This window comes from Poecilia reticulata, chromosome 15 (assembly GCF_904066995.2).
Source record: "Poecilia reticulata chromosome 15, P_reticulata-male-v2, whole genome shotgun sequence".
NCBI lineage: Eukaryota > Metazoa > Chordata > Actinopteri > Cyprinodontiformes > Poeciliidae > Poecilia > Poecilia reticulata.
This window is the reverse complement of record NC_088844.1, coordinates 11,197,580-11,218,823: the sequence shown is the minus strand read 5'-3', so window position 1 is coordinate 11,218,823 and position 21,244 is coordinate 11,197,580. Positions and strand designations below refer to the sequence as shown.

At 39.4% G+C, this 21,244-nt stretch overlaps 1 protein-coding gene across 2 annotated transcripts in view; it reads right to left on the bottom strand.

Annotated features, from left to right (window-relative positions):
- The window catches only part of grid1a (glutamate receptor, ionotropic, delta 1a), a 241,393-nt gene that overhangs the window by 216,386 nt on the left and 3,763 nt on the right, over nucleotides 1–21,244 (bottom strand). For both annotated transcript variants that reach the window (XM_081616375.1, XM_017309069.2), the window contains exon 2: nucleotides 20,426–20,581. In XM_081616375.1, the coding sequence (XP_081472501.1) occupies nucleotides 20,426–20,581 (156 nt within the window). The remainder of the gene's footprint in view (nucleotides 1–20,425; nucleotides 20,582–21,244) is intronic.

Below are 21,244 nucleotides of genomic sequence, written 5' to 3'. Positions count from 1 at the left end.
AACACAATGACTGTGCATAAAAGCTGGGTTTGTGCAAGAAAACTAGCAACTTATTTGTAGTTAAATATCTGAGAAAAAAAAGGTTTTATTCTTTTACCTGATTTGACAGGTAAAACCAAAACATTCCCCCAAAAAATCTCACACAATTTACTCTCATTTTCAATATTTTTTAGAACACCGAATCAGTAATATTAATTTTCAGCTCCTCTAGTAGACATGGACTAAACAAAGTCCTCCTTAGCATTTGGACATCAAATTTGCAAAGTCGGCCTGTTTGCTCTGATAAAGAGGCTCTTCAATTTAAACTGCAGTTCACTGGAACATTTTGGTAACAAGCCAGGCCGGTTTAGATAACATTTTTTCAATTAATAAATTAATTAATTAATAAATCATCATTTGAAAACTTTGCAATAACCCTGGATTTAGTATCGTATTATGAATATTCATGCCTATCTTGATTGCATGTGAGTAATCTCTCCCAATTACTCTCCATAAAGCATTATTTTGTGAATTTATTCAATGTGTAATACTGATAATTTTTAGAAACGCACATGGCATAACACCAGAAGTTTCTCCTCTCTACTAGTTGGAAGGGTTTTCTGATTTTTTATTAAAACCAGACATAATCAAAACTAACAGCATTCTGAAATAATACGTTTTAAATTAATTAGGAGCAGCTTTATTTCCATGATGATCTAATTCTGCTGGAGCCGTAGCGTTTCAGTAAGGCTGCTAACTGGTTTAAGCCTTAAAAACTGTCAGGGAAATTAACCATAAAATGAATTTGTGTGAGAAAAAAGGGGCACGGTGACAGAAAAAATACAGAAGCAGCATGATATTAGAATAAAAAAATAAATAAAGACACACACACATAAAAATAGGCCAAAAAAACAACTAAATCATGAAATTCATTCCATGATGAATTGGGCAACAGACAAAACCTATAAAATAAAGATGAACACACGAGCCACATGGAAACTGTGGCAGCGGCTTGCTTTGTTCTTGGCAGAAGAGCGACGGAGAGCTGCAAATTGAAGGTTGGAGCCTCGGCAGGTTGCTATGGCTAATTCTGTGCTCTGAATGTGAAAAGCACAGGGGCTGCCAGACAACTAATCCACTCTCCTGTTGATGAGGAGTAAAAGTCACTCTCTCCCTTTTTTGTGCTGAAAAGGTCAAACTCATCAAGTTATATCTTGTCCTTTACAATAAAGCTTGTAAGGTGGAAATATTACTCAGTGATTTCCATCAGTTCAGCAAAATCCAGTTCACTTACATGTGATTTTTTTTTTTTAGTAGAGCTCCAATTACTCGATGCAAATTTAAGTAAGTGATATGCAAGCAACACCATATGCTTTTTCATCTCAGCTGTTAGTGGCCACCTATCAAAATTCAGTAGTCATATTTAAATCTATATGGATTAAATACAACTTTGGTGGCAAATGCTGATACTTTGGAAAATTAAGGTGCAACAGGCAACGTGATAAGACTCTAATCTGCAAGATAAAAAGAAACTACTTCAAGTGGACTGAAAAACAAATGTACTTTTCACACGTCACATTATCGCTGGTAAGAAAACGGATCGTCTCCCTTTTCCTCACATAGAAACTCTCTTGTAACCCCCATCTCACAATCCCCAGAACGTCCACTTCTACTAAAATGTATACATTTTATTTCATCATAAATTTGGGCTAAGGAAAAAAGAAACAGAAGTATAAAAGAGAACAACTCATCTTTTGGAGCCAGCTAAAGAAATGTAATCATTTGGTCCTACATCGATGTCCCTAATAGTCAAAACTGGTTGGAAGACTTTAATCTAATTTGTGTCTCTGTCTTTTTGTTTCAGTTCACAACAAAAGGTTTTTGGCAGGACATCAAAAAAAGAAGGAAACGGTTCCAATTTAAATGTAATTACATACTAGTCCAAAAGCATTTATCCAATTACAGTTCATTGCAAGATTCAGACACACACAATTTAATCCACCTTCTTCTACAGCAATCTCAGTGGATCAGAACACCTCAAACTCTTCGCTGCTCTTGTGCTGCAAGAGACTCGTTTAGCATGAAGAGTACACAGAGATAACCTACTGCCAACACTGTCTGTAAAAATATATAAAATGATTGATGGTGATCATTACGTGAGTTCTCCAAAACTCAATTACTAATACCGAAAGTAATTCTGGCAAAAATCTGCAGTTTTAACTGTAGCACCACATTATGATGTTTGTGTTAAAATCAATCCCAGACTGATAATGAGCACCGTCCAGAGCGAGGCCAAAGAGAGTCAGGCAAAACTAACACCTTGGATGTGACGTCCAACTTCTTTTCAAGCTCAGCATTGCCAAGACCAGGTGCAACCCCGTTCACCTGCAGCCACAACAAACTACTTTCAAATGAAAGAAGAAGAAAAAAATGAGAAGTCACAAAATGGTGTGACATTAAGATGACGATGAGATAGGCTCAGTGGGATTAGGAAGGATAAAAAACAGCTGTGATTCACTAGGATGGCTAAAACCTGAGTTGGCATCAATCAACGGCTCTGAAAATTTAGGACCGATCGGCATTAAGGGGCTGTCGAGAATTATTGATGACATGTTCCAAGAGTCTTTCCTGTTTGACAGAGAAGCACTTAATCTGAGATTTACAGCGTTTAAGGCAAAATCCTAAAAGCCACAATCCTTTTCCTCATTGGAGGGGATGATACTGGGCCTCTGTGGGGCAGAACATGTGCCTGCAAACACACTGCATCACTAAATTTACCCAACTTGTTAAAAAAAAAAAAAAACATGCAAAAAGTGACCTAACTCTAATAAGGTGGACATCACTAAAAAAAAAAGCCCGATACTCTCAGGCAATTTTTCTCTCAGATACTTCCTAACGGACAGCATTAGCTATTCTACGCTAAAACTGTTGAAAAATGTCATCCAGGAAAAATTGAGAACCCTAAAACAGCTCAATTCATTCATTCATTTTTTACACCTTTTCCTTTTATGTTGTGATGTGCAACACAAGCTACACAAAAAGAAAGTAGTCCAGAGTTTGAGTTCACATGTATTTATTTTATAACAATTTATCTCGTGACCAGAAGCAGGCCAGGAAAAAATGTTGTGTAAGAGGAGCTTAAAGATCTTACAAATCGGTTCCCTGCAAAGGAATGAAAAGAAACTCTGAATGAACCCAATCTGCCTGTAATTCACCAAAGTGCCTAATAGCTTCTTGTGTCAAAATCTTTCAAAAAAGGAAGAGTTTTTCAGCAATTATGAGGGACGTTTCTGCTCTGGTTTAACCAGTATCATTACTGCGTACTGTCCATGGAAACGACATGCCCCAGAATAGAGAACTGTGTGTTAGACACAACTAGTCTGCTACAAGCGTCAATGTCAGTTCAGGCAAATACTAAGAATGTGGTAATGTAAGGAAATGTAAAAAACATGTTACCCCATGTGTGCATTTTTTATTTATTTACTTATTTTATCTGCTGCTTGTGCTTCTTTGAGCTATATATATATATATATATATATATATATATATATATATATATATATATATATATATATATATATATATATATATATTCCATTCTCTTCACCTGGTTACTTTCATAGAGCTGAGCCAAATTTCCTTAATAAATTATCATAAAAGCAAAAGTCCTCACCCCATCTTTATTGCCAACAGTGTGCACACATCTATTCAACATATTTATATTAAAAATGCATTTTTCAATCAAGGAAACAATCAATGTCCTGCAAACATCAATCGTCTCTCAGATGCTTCAAACCCAGACACTTCCTGTTTTTAATGGAGTCGTGACCTGACAGGTGAAAAAATGCTTATGAAATTATTTATCTGCTATGAAAACAATGGGAATGGGGGTTATTATTTGTAAATGTTTTATACTTTCAATATTTGTCAGGTTTTTTGGCTTTAACATACATTTGTGTTCATAGGATCAGATTTTGCCTTTGTTTTTTCAAGTTATTATCGAGTAGAATGTATTCAAATAAGTTTTGCACTTTTAAGAAAAGAAAAAGTGTTGCCTGCTACCACTTAACTAACCCAAAACCATAAAACTGACACAGCCTTAGGACATATTAGGCTCTTGAAAACTAATGAGGAGCAAAACCAATAAGAGCGAGCCGCCGGATTGTTTTGAGATGGAAAGACGGCACATAAACCCACAGCGGAATGATTCCACCCGCATTCGTCTCAGAAGAGGCAATGGAAGCAAAGAAAATGCCCACCAGCCGCAGACATTCGACAGAGTCGACTTTCACACGAATGCGTTTCCCCGGCTCTGATGTGAGGAAGCCAGAGAAAATAAGTCAGTGGTCATTAGCGCTCACTGTTTCTCTGTTGTGGCAGGGATTTAAACTGAATTTTCCTAACCCTAATCCCCGATACAACCTCTGTTTTTATACACTGCGTGGAATCACGTTAGGCTACTTTGAGCTTTTTGTAAAGAGATTGGCTAAGCTGTAGACACCCAGCTCGGTTCAGAGCCATTGTGTTTTTTTTTGGTTTTGTTTTTGTACAAACAGAATATAAAACCCCTGAAAGCAAGCACTAACATTCAAAAGCAACACTCCAATCATCCCCCTCCAGAGACTGGTTTCATCATGTAGGTGCTGAGTTATTGAGAGGGGGAAAATTATTGCTACTGTGACAAATGCTTTAAATGCCACCCTTGTTCTCCTGCTTGCGACTTTATTTTCATGCCGGCAGCACTTCCGTCCTTATGTGTCCAATCTGTTTTTTCCTCTTGTCAACAGGTGGACGGAGAAAAATTGTTTTTCTCGAATAGGCAGGAGTTGCCATATCAACCGATACGCAGGATGGGGGCATTAGATTACACAGCCCAAGTGCAAACTATAGCACAATACAGGAATGAGATGGAAGCCTGACACATAGTCATATCTTGACATCTTGTTATAGGTTTTGTGAGGAATTGTCAAACATCCCTATTCAGGGGTGGGGAGAAAAAAAAAAAAAAGCAAACTAGTGTGTTACACATTCACTTTCACACACAAACCCGATCTGAATGCTTGCCAAGCAAATGCAGACCCCATAAGAGAAAGCGCACATGCTGCTTGTGCCGGAACAAACGTGAGCGTGCAGTTAAAGAGGGCCTTTGTTGAGTTAACGGAGAGATCACGCAGCGAGTCAGCGAGGGACAACTATTCCATCAGGAGATGCTTCATTTTGTCAGACCCTTTTCCCGGTTTTCATGGACTGCTGGGGTGTTGCTAAGAGGAAGCTAACGCTGCCAGAAATGATGGTGTTGCTTTGACAGGCATCCGCCTGGTGTCAAAATGAAAAAAAAAATGAAAAAGATAAAGACATGATCTGAATTAGTGCCACATCCTCCACAACTCTTCATCTCCCTCTCCTTCAGCGCCAATCCCTGTCTTATAATCTTTTAGGGTCTTTAACACATTTTTTTCGTGAAAGAAAAATGTTAATGTTGTGATTGTGAACTGGCTTGATCTATTTTTTTAAAAAATGCTACTTAAAATTTTTTATTGTTCTCTCGGACAAATACTTGACATGCTAAAGACGACAAAAGAAGACAGAGAAATTCACTGCCTGCAGGGTAATTTGTGAGTGTGTGTAGGGTTGTTTCCAGCATAAAACTGCACCAGTCTCACACCAGACATGCTGTCATTCAAAAATCAGTAGGTGGGTGTTGCACCTGGCAGTGGGAAAACATTTTTAGTACTCTTTTTTTTTTATGTATCTGAAAACATATGGATATTCTAACATGTGCAACCAAAAAAATAAAGCACCGGTATGACAATACACCATCTGAGTACTGAAACCTTTTGTTTTTTTTCTAATCCTCCTTCTCACTGCTTGAAATACCACAACGTTGGTTTTATTTTACCTCAGTTTCTGAAAACACAAGAAAACACAGATCAAGGACTGGAAAGAGAATTGGAACATTCTGTATATACATAGGATTCATTAAAATGACTGGAAGATGTATAATTCAAGTACTTTATGAGGGAGGTAGTGAAAACCTCTGAAATATTCAAATCCATTTGCTTCACATCTTAAAATTCTGTAATAGGTTGGGATTAGGGTTAAAAGCTCCATGTGACCTGAACACAAATTCTAGCTGAGCAATTTGAGTATCACTTGAGAAGACTGAAATAGTTTGTGATCTATAAGACGAAACCCCAATAAAATGCAACACTCAGGGGATGTGAATGTTCTTGCAACGCACTGTACGAATCCCAAAAACTTAAGTGCAGGTGTCAGTTAGGTATGAGGACTTGGGAATCACTTCTTTCAGAGGAAATCAAGACTGATCTGCTCTTAATTAGTTTGTTTCTCGTCATGTGTATCCATGGCTCTGTTGGTTGCCAGTGTGTGTGTTCGTCTTGCTTTTTCAAACACACTTTATAACGCCACATCAATCAGGATAAGGAACCCTTAAATTACCTCTTGGTTTCAATCAATTATGTGGTTTCTGATGCACAGTTGCACATAATGCCAATAGCAAAACCTTTTTTATATCACTGTCTGCATATAACTATGCCACTTATATTGCTAAAATAATGCAGTTCCTTATAGGTGCCACCTCCACAGACACCAAACCTACTCCTCCTCAGACTTCTGTGTTCTCTAAGTGGCTGTGTACCTCCTGACCTCCGCTTCCACAGAAGGCTAAACTGGAAGCATGACATCCTCATAGCAGATGCATTGGGGTCAGACACTATTAAAACATTTTAAAAAGTGCCGTCAAGACTCAAACTGCTGGATATCGATTTTGCTCGACAAGTATATAACATTCGCCCTTGTGCACGCAAAGTAAATACTGTAATCATGTACACAGTACAGCGCTTTGTGTCTTCAATTTACAAACAGACGTAATTTAAGTGACAGCGGAAAATGTTACAACGCGCGAAACAAGACGGCGATGACATAACAAGAGATCATGAAGATCATCCGTCACAGTCAGGATGAAGATATGAATCATTCTTTGCCTTGGGTTTGAAAAAGCTTTTTGTGATGCAAACACCACATTAACGCTGCTCTGCTCGCCACCTTGTTCAGTGAGTAATGCGATCTTTCCTAACCTATTAAATCATCCCAAAGATGGGGGTCGTACTGGATGATAAAACCTCTGCTTTCCACGCTGCATCTACCTAAAATAATTTTTTTTTTAATTTTGGGTGTTACGTTAGAGACAAGGACTACATTAAAAAGCTCAGTAAAGTTCTACATTGAAAAAAAATAAAAACAAGAGGAGAAAGACAAAACATCTGGCTTTTTGGAATTAAAGGCAGCAGTGTAGGGGTGTAGGGGTGAGGGATTCCATGTTCAACCCACAAGAACAATGAATACAGGATGTAAAACCATACGAGATGCATCTCTAAACCATGTATTTTCTAGGGTTGTGTGATCTTTTTTTAATGCCATAAAATTAGGCTTTTACAGAGTAATTTTCAGTACAACTACCTTTTCCCCGTATTTCAGCAAAAATTTTATAAAGTAGTGCTACTCTCATTTGAGTCCAATTTTTGGCTACTTTATTCACCTCTGTTAAAATGTTTCTTTACGCAGATAGAAAAGGGGAAGTGAAGTCAAACCCCTTGTTTGTTTGCACAAACTTGGCAAGTAAAGTTGCGCTAAAGACGATAAAGGTAAAGCCAAATACGTGTGAACCATTACAGTGTCTAAACTCCCTCAAAGTGTACTGCCGTTTTCAGATTTTGACTGCAGTGACATGAGACGTCTCCGTAAAAATGAGGCCACCTTATTAAAGAACAATGAGATTATAAAAGGTTAAAACGTGGATCCATTAAAGTCTCTCGCTGGAGTTTACAGACTTGTTCCAGCAGTGATTAAAAACATGATAATTACAAGTTAACTCTGGGTGTCTGGGTGCATCATACCCATTCAATATGAATACTCCGAGAGGGATTTGTCTGCCAGTAGCAGCAAACTGGACAGAGACAACTAAAATGTTCTAATTTTAGAAGCAAATGACAAATCTACGGCATGTGGGATGTTTTATTCATCTTCGTCTTTTCCTGTGCTCTTTGTCATTGTGCCAATTAGTCAAAGTTCATTTCTCCATCTACATTTTAGCAATGAAAGCTTGCTCTTAGTTGAATTGACTGCAGACGGAAGAAACAGAATTGTCCATGAAGGCGCACGAAAAAGAGAAAATAAACAAATTGGCGTGTTAACGCTGAATCTAATAAAGGTAACAGAGCAATCATCCAAATGCGAGTGATTATACTGTTCCGATTCGAGTAAAAGTCTTAGACGCGCATACATTTGCATGCACATTTGACCCAGTTTTGACTGATGCCTGCATATTTGCACTGAACACTCGAGAGATCCCAGGAGAGGTTTAAGCTGGGTCTTGATTTCACTAAGAGAGAGCTTACACACTAGCTTAGCCTCGTATTTGGACGGTATCCCTTCTCCCTGGGCATGATGGAAGGTCCATACCAATGCAGGAGTGACAGAGAGCATGAGAGTAAAACCAGGGAGAGATTCTTGCGACAGATGGTCCAAAACTTGGCGTTTGGGTCTGTGGGCACTAATGCAAACAATGGCTCCCACATACTGTTGGCGCCGCTTTGTCAGTGAGGCAAGCAAGCAAGCCGACTCTGCAGTTTTAAATGGCTTTGCACATCTTGAGCTCTATGAGAATTTAATGCCCCGTCCATTTTTTTTATCAGCCTTTTTGCCATTTCTATCAACCTCACTGTCAGATTCACTCTTCTTCCCCGAATCTAGTCTCACCAAGGCCCCCAATTTTAATCCCACAACTCCTAAACCTCCCAACCCTACGTCTTAGCACCACCTCCTCCTCCTCCTCCATGTGTCTGCAAAAGAATGCATCATCGCATATAGCTGCACTGCATTTTTTTTTTTTTTTTGGCTGACTCCTGTTTAGCCTCTAATGGGATTTACTCCAGGCTGATTTTCTGCTCTTTGTCCTGCGTCCTGGAATGAAGTCTTCTTGCAGCCAATAGTGCAGGTGGTGGGTAGTAAATTATGCACACTTCCCCCTGAGCGAGTCAGAAGTGAGTGAAAGAAGGAGTTGCGAGCTCTCCGTTACCAAAGTGGTTTCAGCTCCTCTCACCAGAACCACAAAAACCAATTTTCAAACAAGCCCACAAACTGCATCGATGAAAGCACCAGAGGCACTCACTCATTACACCATGCAAACACACGCCGCATTCATAGCGCGATGCACAAACAGGCAAATCCTCTCCCTGCATTTATACGCCCACTCCACCTCCCTCTGCTGCATCTGTGTCATCTCAGCACACTTTGGGAAGCCCAACAACAGCAAAGCATAATGGGAACGTACAAAGAGAAACGCTGCTCCCATCGTGTGGGATTGCGGAGCGTCACAATGGACAGAGGCCGCGGGCCTCGTAGGCATCAATCTGATCTTACAGAATGGATCACCGCAGGCCACCGCCTCCACCCTGTCCCCTCTTCTTTATGCCCAACTATCTGTCAGTTTCTCCTGCCCTAACAGGTAGAGTGGTATTGATGGCCAAACCCCAGCGGTGGTTGGGGCGGTCTGGGGTCGTGGCGAGGCACCAACATCTGTCACAGCGTCCTCTGCAGCTCCTTATAAATCTGTCACACAAAAGACGGCGGCGACATGAATAAGACATGGGGGCGGCGAGACCTTCACCACGAGGGGGGGGGGAACGTGGGTCGCGTCGACATGTGTAACAAGCGGCTTGTTGAGTTATGAGTGGCGTCTAAGCAGGTGTCCTGACAAACATCAATTCTTTTTTTCTTTTTGCTCTTCTGGCTGTCACAAACTGGATGCTGTTGTTAAAGCGAAGAAATCAATGAAGGTGCTTTCAAACGACAATTGCAGGACACAGACAGGATGCATGTGGGCCGTTTGTTTTGAAGTCAACAGCTGACAGTGTAAAATGAGCCCAATATCGTCATCCGATGCCAGATTTTGTAATCCTGGACTCGAGATGGTTTGTGGGAGCACTAACAATCAAACATCCGGGAGGATTTTGATGCACTGGGCTCATTTAAAGTGTTATATTGTCCAACATTGTTTTGTTTTTGTTTGTTTTTTAGGAAGCAGAGAGTCATAATGCCTTACAAAGGCCATCAGTCATCTCCTCACACAATGACCCCTTCACTCCCCTCCTCCCTCAGAGGATCCTCAATCAAAGATGGAAGCATAAAAAGCAAGAAATACTTTGAAGTCAGCCTTCAGCAGCCTGCCGGTGAGGCAACATGGGTAGTGTAATGAATATATAAACTAACAAAGGCACAACATGACTGCCACTGTCTCTAATTAGAGCAATGTAGTAATTCTGATTGCATCAAAGAACAGGGAAACCAAATAACTGCAGCGCAGTGACTTTATGCTGTCTGCAGGGACTCTTTGAAGCTTCTTGATGGGCTGGTAGTCTGCATGAGCTTCAGTCCGATGGACGGATGGAACCAAGCTCATGTCAGATAAGTGGGAAACATTTGTTTTAGCATTTGTTTTTGATAAAATCTGCCCTCCTAAAAACAAGTATTCAAATGTGCATATCTGGCAACCTCACCTAGAGCTTTAGGCAACTGATCAAAGTTGTTGCAACACATCGAATATTGGAATTAGGTATTCGTGCACGTCTGCAGAAAAGCACTTGAGCAGCAGAGAATACTGCATGCAGCGTATATGCTGCTTTTATTTTGAATCACCAACTTTTATTTTGAAAATGACATTATTTTTATGTGTTTGTTTCCTGTGCTCTGTGCAATCTTCTACTGCATATGTTTTCAGTTGTAAACGGAGTTACTCATTAAAATTTAAGCTCAAGAAACAAGGCGGCCGTGCAATCAGCGCCGCTGACCTCTGACCACCACCAGAAGGCAAGGCCGGTTAAGTGTCCAATTGCAGGACGAACTCCTACCACCTATTCACTGTTGCCATTTTGCTTCTGCTTCTGTAACATTGCTATCAATCGAGACAACACCAGAGGGGAGAAGAAAGAAATCAATCCCATCATTTGGCAGTCAGAGGGAGAAAAGTTATCTGGGTGAGCTCAAGTGCTCAGAGGTCATAAAGCTCTCAGGGTCACAGCATTAGCAATTCACATAAATATTTAAGATAATGCAAGAATGCAGCATTTACGCACTTTGCAACAGTGGGAAATGAGCAGAAAACCAATGAGACGGTAAGTTTGAAGCAGGAATATAAACAAATTGACACCAGCAAATGTTCTGATAAGGATCACACCGTTTGCTTCAACTTCTCCATCCTCAGCTGATACCATCTTGAGTTGGGAATCAAACTCAAAGCGCATTATTTTTGAACCCCTTTTAACTCAAATGCCACTGGAATCTCTATTTACCAAAAAATAAAAATAAAAAATACACCACCAAATAGTATTTTCTAACTGTTAAATCACAGCGCGCTGTGACATTTAGCATCTTGCACATAATTTATCCAGTGATACGAATCAGAAGTGGCATTTAAAGCAAATCACACATTTCCTGTAATTAACAAATTATCTAATCCTAAAGTTAATGTTAGGTTGAAAAACTTCCGTCTTTTCCTCCCCTTCTTTTTCTTTTTGGAGACATTTATTTGAGTTCCCTTCAAGGAGAGTCGAAGGGAAGCAAAATGAAACATCTGTTGGAGATGATGAGACAAAGTGACACAGAGGTGTCTCTCCACTGCAGAGAAGTACTGACAGCGGATCCTGTACAGCTCCAAGCAAAAAAGCTGAAAACCTACGAAACAGATCCAGCCTTTAAGCCCTGACCTTTATGTTTCACTTCTCTTCCTTATTCTGCTCTCTCTCTCTCTCTTTTTTTTTTCTGTGTGTGTCAGCTGCTTAGACATGACTGACTCCAGCTAATCGGAGTAAAAAGCCTCAGGAATGTATATTTTTGTAGTTATTACATTGGCCTGCAAATCATGAAGGTTCCCCCCCTGAGTCATCCATGTTGCATGGCGTGAATGTAACTAGTATAATGGTGCACTTGTGTGTCATCTGTGGAACTGCTCTGACAAGTGTTATGGGAGTAACACACAGCCTGTGCAACAAGAGTGTTTTCTTTACAATAACCCGTCAATATAAAAAAAAACGTCAATATCAATAATAAACAGCGAGAAACGGGGAGAGAACCAATATATCTCGGCAATAAACAGAGCTCTCGCGCAAACGTATTAAATGAAACAGTGCGCCATCCAGGCTTCTTAAATCATATATTCTTTATTGCTGCGTATATCAATAAAGCGAATGCACAGGATTGTTGGCATATGTGACTCTAATCAGAGGCTCAGATCTTTCAGGATGACTCCATATCATGTGAAATTTTGCAATCAAATATCACAGTCCATTTTTTAAATATGAAAACTAAACAAATGTTTATTTATGCAAGTCTATGGCTGACATTAGTTTAAAATGTCAACAATTCTATCAAGTCATTTATACTTCTTTGCCACTTTTGCTGTCAACTTTGGGATCTTGTTGGCGTTAAGTGGATGAGGGTTGATGTTTTGAACCTACTTGGAAACATTTTCTCTTACTGGAAACAAGCTGTTCAGACAAAAGGCTAAAATCAAATAATTGATCTCAGTTGGCTTTAAGTACGTGACTCTGACTGAGTCCTTTAAACCAAATGAATATGCTTTGACCCAAACCACCACAATCCAGCTCTTACTGCACGCTTAGGAAAACCTCTGTCCTTCTCTAAAGTCTTTGGCAGCCAAAAATGCCTCCACATTTATATTAAAACAATAAAACTGCACATCATGATGCTGCCACTGCCACATTTCGATGTTGTGCCATCTACTTACAGCAATTCCAACCTCATCTGATCAGAGCGTCTTTTCCTCCAGATGTTTTGCTCCACATGGTTTGGGGCAAACGTTATTTGGTAAATCACAAAAAAATAAAAATAATAATAATAATCTGGTAACACTTTATTTGAAGGGGTGTGCATAAGACTAACATTACACTGTAATAAACATGACATAACGGTCATGAAGACATGAAGGAGGGTTTATGAACGTTTACGACTGTTGTCATGAAGTGTCATTCGGTAGATAATGACTTTTAATGCAAAGCTGACTCTTTTAATTGGCTTTTAATGCAAGTTTTAACACAACTTTGCATTAAAAAGTCATCAATTACCAAATGACGCTAAGTTGACACTTTTAAAGCACTTCAAATACAACTTTTAATGCAAATGTACACTAAAAGTGTCATTATTTACCGAATGACACTTCATGGCAACAGTGTTAAATGTTCATGAAGACTCCTTCATGTTCTTTTATGGACACTTCAAATAAAGTGTTACCAAAAACCCAGATAAGATACTTAAAAAATTCTGGTGTAGTGTAACAAAATATGATACAAAGTAAAACTAGATCTCTATTCAGACGTTCTGAACCATAATATATAAAATTTAAGTAGATTTTACAGTGATAAAGTCTGACTCTCCGTCATTCTGTACAAACATCAGCAGCGCTGTGAACGGATTAAATAAAAGCAACACTTCTACTGTAACATCACTAAGCAGATTAAGGTACCATGTAGCCTTTATGCAGCCCAGTGAAGAGCTTATGACGTATTAAAACTACAGCTGGGTAATTAACAGGGCCTGGTAAATGACCTGATCATCCTCCGTGTGTGTAGAGCTAGTAGAGAGACATGAAAAGACAAACAAATCCATTAATGAGATTTACACAGCATTATTCTTTTCGCTGGGACAATAATAGTGAAAGGGCAGCATTATATCAGATACGGAGCTCAGCGAGTAATGAGTTGTCCTAAACAGAAGATCAGATGGAGGAGATTATATTATGCATGCCAAATCCTTCAAAGGAACCATTATTTCAGCATTTCTTTCCATTACAAATTGATTCAGAAAGAGCCGGAGAAAAAAAAAAAAAAAGAAAGAAAAAGCTGGACTGCACTCTGTGCTCCTCAAAAGACTATTGGCTTTCAGGGGTCTAAAGGGCAGAAAAATTAAATCCTCCTTGACATTACCTTGGCAGGGGTCAGAGGAAATTGTCCGTCACTGGTGGCGTGCCTTTGGAAGAGGACTCGGTGGGGCAGAGCACTCAGCGATTCACTGCATGCTGCAGGTCCAGGAAGCCCTTAGCTGGAGCCGGGTGGGAATATTTTTCTACCCGTTTTACTGTTTTGTTTCAAATGCAAGGAAAACCTGCAGGAGCTTTTTAGAAAAAAAATAGATGGGGGCAAAAATAGATTTTGCCACAAAGGTTGTTTTTAGTAGATTGAATGCCATTTGTGCAGATACTTAAAGCTGTAACGTATGTCAAGCAATTGGATTGGTTTAAAATCGCCCTCCCTGGCTGGTTCTATTTCTAGCTTCACTGGCTGATCATATAATGGTCTAAATGCAGCACTTTGGGTCATGAGTCTGATATTTAAGGATCAGTCAGGAGGTATCTATAAAGTTTTCCATTTTAGCATGTAAGAATTTTGACATTAAATATGTAATACTTATGTACTGGTAAGAGCTGTTCAGTGTTGGGGTAGTACGTACGTTTAGCTCACGAGAGGCAATTTTTTGTAAAACTGAGAATCCACAATTTTTAGTTTGTTTCAACAAATAAAGTGAAAAGTTGCCAAGTAAGAAATGATTTTAAATAATCAGTGTGTGATTATTCACTCCAGGTTTGATTTATCGATATATTTCTGTTTTCATGTTTGTCTCAATCCAAGGTGAAAAAAAATTTAAAATAAAAAATTCAAGCATTTTTGGGGTTGCCAGATTTGAGGTTGAATTGTAAATTTTGAACAGGGAATGAGCAGGTGCAGTTCTGATTCCTTTCAAAACAAAAATCTGTGAAACAGTCCTTTAATTTATCCCTATGCCAACTTCACTGTGTACAATATTTTGTTACCGTCTCCTGTTTGTGGCAAGGTTTCTTCAGGATGCTCATATAAATAAGAGTTGTAATGTAGAACCAGCAGCAGTCCGTGCGTGATCTCTGTCAACTGCCTACCTGCTTTATTACTTACATACAGCAGAAATGTACAATGTTTGACTTGATTTAAATTGGGTAAACACAGCAACTAGATAGAGAAATATACACCAAGTTTTATTATTGCGAAATCTTGTGCCGTGAAATCTTATTACATCCCTCGTCTTGGTTCATATTTGTTTGTTGTTTTCTGTCAAATGTTCAAGCTAACAAGGCAAATGGAAATCTACCCGATGCAGTAAACTTTTCTCAAATTAGTCTTCAAGTCAGATTCATTATGCAGTAAGTGGCAACGGTAGCAGGAATCCCCTTATCGGTGCTCAAAAAACATGTTTTAGTTTGTTAAAAATGAAATGTGTGATTTTATGACAAGCGATTGGTGCTTAACAATCTGACCGGCCAGTACAAATGCACCACTTGGTAACCAACTAGAAATTATTTTCTGAAAAGGAACAATTTAGTTGAAGCTAAACTGAAAACGGAGTCAATGACCAAAGAAACTTGAAGACAAAAACATCCTCCAGAGATAGAAAGAAAAACTGGAGTCCTGAACTGTTCAAAAAGTCAACAATCTGAGGAAAGAAATACATATGTTGTAGCTAAACCCTCAAAGACCTCTTTTTTCCTTTCATTTCAATCTTTTTAGTTTAAATTTCACAAGAACATATGGTTTGCAATATTACAGCAGATTACACTATCTTGATTTCATGTCACAATTTAGGGACATTCTAAGAAGCCACATTATCACACTTCCACTCAGCTCTCACAGAAAATTATATCATTACATAGAATCTAAGGGCTAAACGTTCTGCCCATTTTATAATTTCGACCACCGCATTAAATCCAATGATTTCCTTTTTCCCCCTCATGACAGCAGCTGATGAAAAAATTCAGAACTCATGACAGCATCAATACTCACTAGAGCCAAAGTCCTCAGCGTTTTTGCTGGTGATGTAAACGAAAAAAAAAAAGGACACTTTTATCCCCTGCATCTCGGAAAAGAATACGCCATGAATAGGAGCCTGTATGCATAAGTACGTGTGGTCAGACGGTATATTTAGCCAGCCTTGAGCTGTCATCTCCAAAAGATAAGAACGTGGGCGGACTGAGTAGGTTAGTGTTTTTCCTGTGCATGGTGCCTGTGTGACACGCTCATTAATACATGTTCCACTATCACAAGGACAAAGAAAGCAGAGTAAGGGCAAGGATGACACTGCAATGACTCCGAGCAGATTTTCCTCGCTGCCTCACTACTGTTCCGGGTTTTTTTTTTTTCGGTTACCCCGCCCCTCCCATTCACGTATGCTCATGATCTTTTTTTAGATTCGGGTTTTTCTTGCAGCCGTATGGCAGGGTGGAATGGTTCACTAAAAAAAATGTTTAAATACTCCAAGCAGTTCAGTAAGCTTTTGCACCAGCGGAGAGCAGAATGATGCATCCAGGTTAAGAACGGTGACAGGAAAATACAAAGACAGAGTTAGTGGCTCTGAAGTAGGTAAAAAAAAATAAAAAAAATGTAAAAAGTGGTGGATCTAGATTGTGTATGCATATCACAAAGCTCTTGTCATATTCGCACTATAGTTTACAGTTTAAATACCTTGTTGTCATGGTGACCTATATGCTATTATACTGCTGTCCTTGCTGCATTAAATGTTACCATGTGCAAGCAGCAAAAAAAAATTCCAATATGTTTATCTCATCTACAGAGAGGACAGGGGTTACCGATAAGAACATTTTTTTTTTACTCCCACTGCTTTTTTTTATATAGCAACTCAATGAAAAGGTGCAAATGGTGACCACCATACTTAAACTATTATCCTGATTTTTAATGAAAACATATTTATAAGCTTCAAAATCTGGTCTGGACAGACTTTGACATGATCATTCACGGTTTATCTCCATGTCTGGATTATGTCACCCATTCAAGCGAGACAGAACGTGGCCACATCTATTCAGTGGAGGATGCACCTGAAGAACACGAGAAAGAGGCGCCAGGTAAAACCCAATTTAGTCACTCTGCACTGATTGCCTTGATATTTCTCAATCCAATTAAGAAATTGAATCAACACTTTTTCCAAGCTCAATGTGATTCTGCCCAGACCGACATCGGCAACCAATTTTAATATATTCGTTTATAATCCGGGGTTCATCTGGTTATTTCAAAAACAGAAAAGATGAATCTTTGAAGTCGTAATTGTAAATTGTGTTGCCCACGTCTTCAAATTGTCGTAAAAACAACCCTTTATTTCTTTTGACAGGTAATCAGTGAGGACTTGGTTTGATCAGTTTTCTTGTTTTATGCTGTGTTTTGTGTTATGAATCATTTGTTTTTAGACACATAATTTGTCTCATTTTCTTTCTGTGTTTTTAGCTTCTGTGAAGCACTTTAGGGTTTATACCTTTGAAAAGTACTTTTCTTTTACAGTTTTTATAGATACAGCGCCTTGCAAACGCATCCTGGAACTTTTTCCATGTTGTTCTACAATTACAGACATCAACTCTTTCACGGTGTTTTGTGTGACAGACTTACATAAAGTGGTGCATAACTGTGAAGTGGAAGAAACGTAGCACTTTTAATTGCCACACTTTTTTTTGCAATTACAGCTTTACTATCTATAAAAGTAACAATTTTTAGCCATTCAACTTCAAAAATTTGTTCAAGCTCAATCATGTCGGGTTCAGAGTCTGCAAAAAGACTAAAAGCTGTCAGATCAAATCATCAAGGTTTCTACAATATCTGTGACATACTTGAAAAATAAGTCACTCTAAGCTTTATGCCTCTGCTCATCATCACAGTGATGAGCCTAACTTCAAACTGCCTCAGCCTTTTTTTAAATTACTACATTTTCAATTCTACGAGAATAGCTGACATTTTAAAAAGGGTAAATGGTGGATTATCTACTGCTGATGAACGATACTAATGGTATGTTGACAAAAACAGAATGAGAAAGGGAACTGAATTGAAGCCACAAAGTGAAACAATTTTGCAGCCATGAAACGTGGATTTTGTAAACCATTCCTAATTCATCTCTTTTACTTCTCTCTTTCCTCATCCTATCCTTAATCCAATTTGCTCACTTTCATTTCACATGCTGCATCTTCTACTTCTGCACATCTCATCCTCATCCCCCTCCACTCTCAAAACCCTCCCTCCGTCCCTCCCAGGCGTGCTCATGTCCATCCTCTCCTTCTTCCTTCCTCCTTCATTCTGTAGCAAGATCCTGACTGCTGCTCACAGTGGGACGGCCGCGAACAAAAGAGCATAGCAAAAAGGTTAACTTATCCCCATTGTCACTCAACACTCTCCAGCCCGTCTTGCCTCTGGTGCAAGAATTTGAGGCCACCCATCGATCCTCACATCATCGACTGCACATTATTCCCCACGCTCTCTGGAAACCGAAGCAGACCCTCACGCGCACACACAAGCAGACACACACTTCTTACCCCCCCTCTCCCTCCAAAACACTTGCTTCTGTGAATATTTGATTTTCAGGGGCAGAGCTGTAAACAATAATTAAGCATGTTAAATGATATCCAATCAAGGCTGACAAAAGGATGTTCAATCACCGGATGAAAATGAAGCTGTTTTAAAAAAAAAAAAAAAGAAAAAAGCAAACAGCAATGATAAAAAGTGTTATATTAGCTTGTCTTAGCTAGCACAGTCAGTAGCTGGTCCATTAATATAATTGTGGGTGTAGTTGTTTGAGCACAAAGTATTTTAGGCAACACAAATCACAATTTTGCCTGTCTTGTTTTGCTTATGCTCTCTTTTGAACCCAACCCATCTGTTGATTTATGCAGGCTGTATTAGTAAGATGAATCAATAAGCTTCCTCTCCAAATGAACTTTCTGCAAATTTACCTCCAGTAATTAGCTGCTGCAGCAACTTTACTTATTTCCTCGCTGTCTGAGTTTGAGAATATTGATGTGAGAGCTGCAGACAGATTTACATACGGTGATGCAAGATGCGACTTTTGACAATTCCATTGCTGTGCTAAGTCTTCGTGACTAAAAAAGGGACCGATTATGTGTAGAAATGCGAGTCTCTCATTCTTAATTAATGTAAGTTATTCTTGTTGGCTGGGTCACACCAGAACAATAAAGATTTGCCACTGTGGTAAATTTCAGGCAGACTCGGGAACTATAAGGGTTTTAAATCAGATTAGGTGCCAATTCATTAGATCTCCAAGCTACTGATCTCAGACAATATTCCCACAAACTCCCTCATCCTTACTGGACAAATCGGCACGTAAATTCTCCCATTATGTCATCACGTATGAGCTGGAGGATTCCCTTTCGCCTCCGTTTTTCTTTGACAACCGTGTGCTGCATAAAGCTTAGACTTAATTACAACGTTTTCACTCTTTGGTGACTTTTGCTCATGCCCACTTTTTTTTATTCACAAACTTTTAAATAAATATTTCTCAAATCCAGACCTGGAAACAGACGCAACAAACTATGTACGTTGTTAAAACAAATCAAGTTAACGTCTACCAGGCTCGCCAAAGAACATGTGAATAAGAACACCTGATATCACTGACGGGGTTTAACTCCAGAGCTAAATGACAGTGCAATAATTATAGCAGAAGCCGAAACATATTATCAGTTTTTGTGCCTGTCGGGAGTATTGTGAATAGCAATGAGTCATCAAGGCCTTTGTGCAACAGGGGACAAAAGTACAGACACCATGAGGAAGAGTAGGGGACATAAACAGCTTTTGAAGGTCCCCGAGAACCTATTAAAGTCTTAATGATTCATTTTAGTGGAAGATTTTTTAATTACTTTTTTTTTTGCAGTCAACAGGACCATTGTTTAATGTTTGAGAAGGATGACCTTGGCAGAACCTGATGAAAAAACTGATAGGTTTTTTTGTGTGCGTGCGTGCGTGTGTACAGTCAAACAGAATGTGTAAACCAAATGAGACAGATGAAATATCTCCAGCAAAAAATAGATAAAGGAAAATTAAAATTAAAATCAACGTAATTGTGGAAGTGAACAAGTCAGCGACATTCAGTATTCAAAGAAACACAAGCAAGCCAGCGATGCTTTCCTCTTATTTTCAGTGGCATAGTGCTGAAGCAACATTTGATCATCTTCAAACGTCTTTTTTTAGTTCCTCATCATATCTTCATGCTGCTGTGCTCCAACTCAATGCTTCCACCTAGCTTTTCAACCACAGAAGACACCTTGCTTTGGCAACATTGCATGCAAACATTCCCCTAACACTTCCAGACCCTTGAGTCATCATCTCCTGGCTCCCCGCTACCCCCATTAATTTGTTTTTTGACCCGTGATACAATAAAATTTGACACTTTTAACAAGAAGATGGAACAGACTTGATGCAGGATTCCCACAAGACTTATTTAGACAAAGACCACCTTCTTAAGATGCCACCAGGCCATCAAAAAAGTTACCAAGACCAATTAGAAACATCGCTGCTGGGGAATTGGGACGGCGTCTTACCTTCCTGCACAGCCTGGAATGGGTTGTTAGGCTCGATAAGTTTCACAGAGTGGGTGATTTTCTCACTCTGCAGGATGTCATCATTTAAACTCAGGTCTGAGATGGCGAGTTGGAAAATCTCATCGTCTTTGACAGCATTTTCCTCGAATATGGCACCTGTTGGTAGGAAACGAGGAGTCGTGTAAGAAATGTGCAAAGGAGGAACGACATGTTGGAGCTCGGACAGCGCGAGAAGTAGACTTGCACTTCTCACATAGCATTATGAACACTGAGTTGAGAATGAATGAACACCAATCGTCTCTTCAGCATTGCACCTACTAGTGAGTAACAGGTGAGGCACCAAGTAAACAACACTTCCTCAAAGTTGACGACTTTAAAGCAAGAAAAAGGGAAAACCACTTGCTCAAAACATCTTGATCAACTCTTGTAGGGTATTCCATCTGCCAGACGAGGTCAAATAAATGACCAGTGGTGAACCGGCATCAGAGTCAAGGCTAAGGCTCTTTGAGGCACTTGGTGTCTGAACAAATGAGCCAACGCAGCTCAAACTGCTGCAGAAGTTCACACTGCTTCTGATATAAAGGTTTCAGAAAACAGAGTGCATCACCGCTGTTGCATATGGGGGCCGCAGACAGGTCACGGTGTCTCGACTGGAACGCGCCACTGCTCATCTGGACACCAGACACCACAGCACACATTCATTGGTCTAGCCTAAAGGCATCCATGCCAGGCCGGGGCTACAGAATGTAATCCCAGATCATTCACAGACCTGTTGATGTCATTCATCAGAGTGACTATATTTAATCTCCAGCATCATCT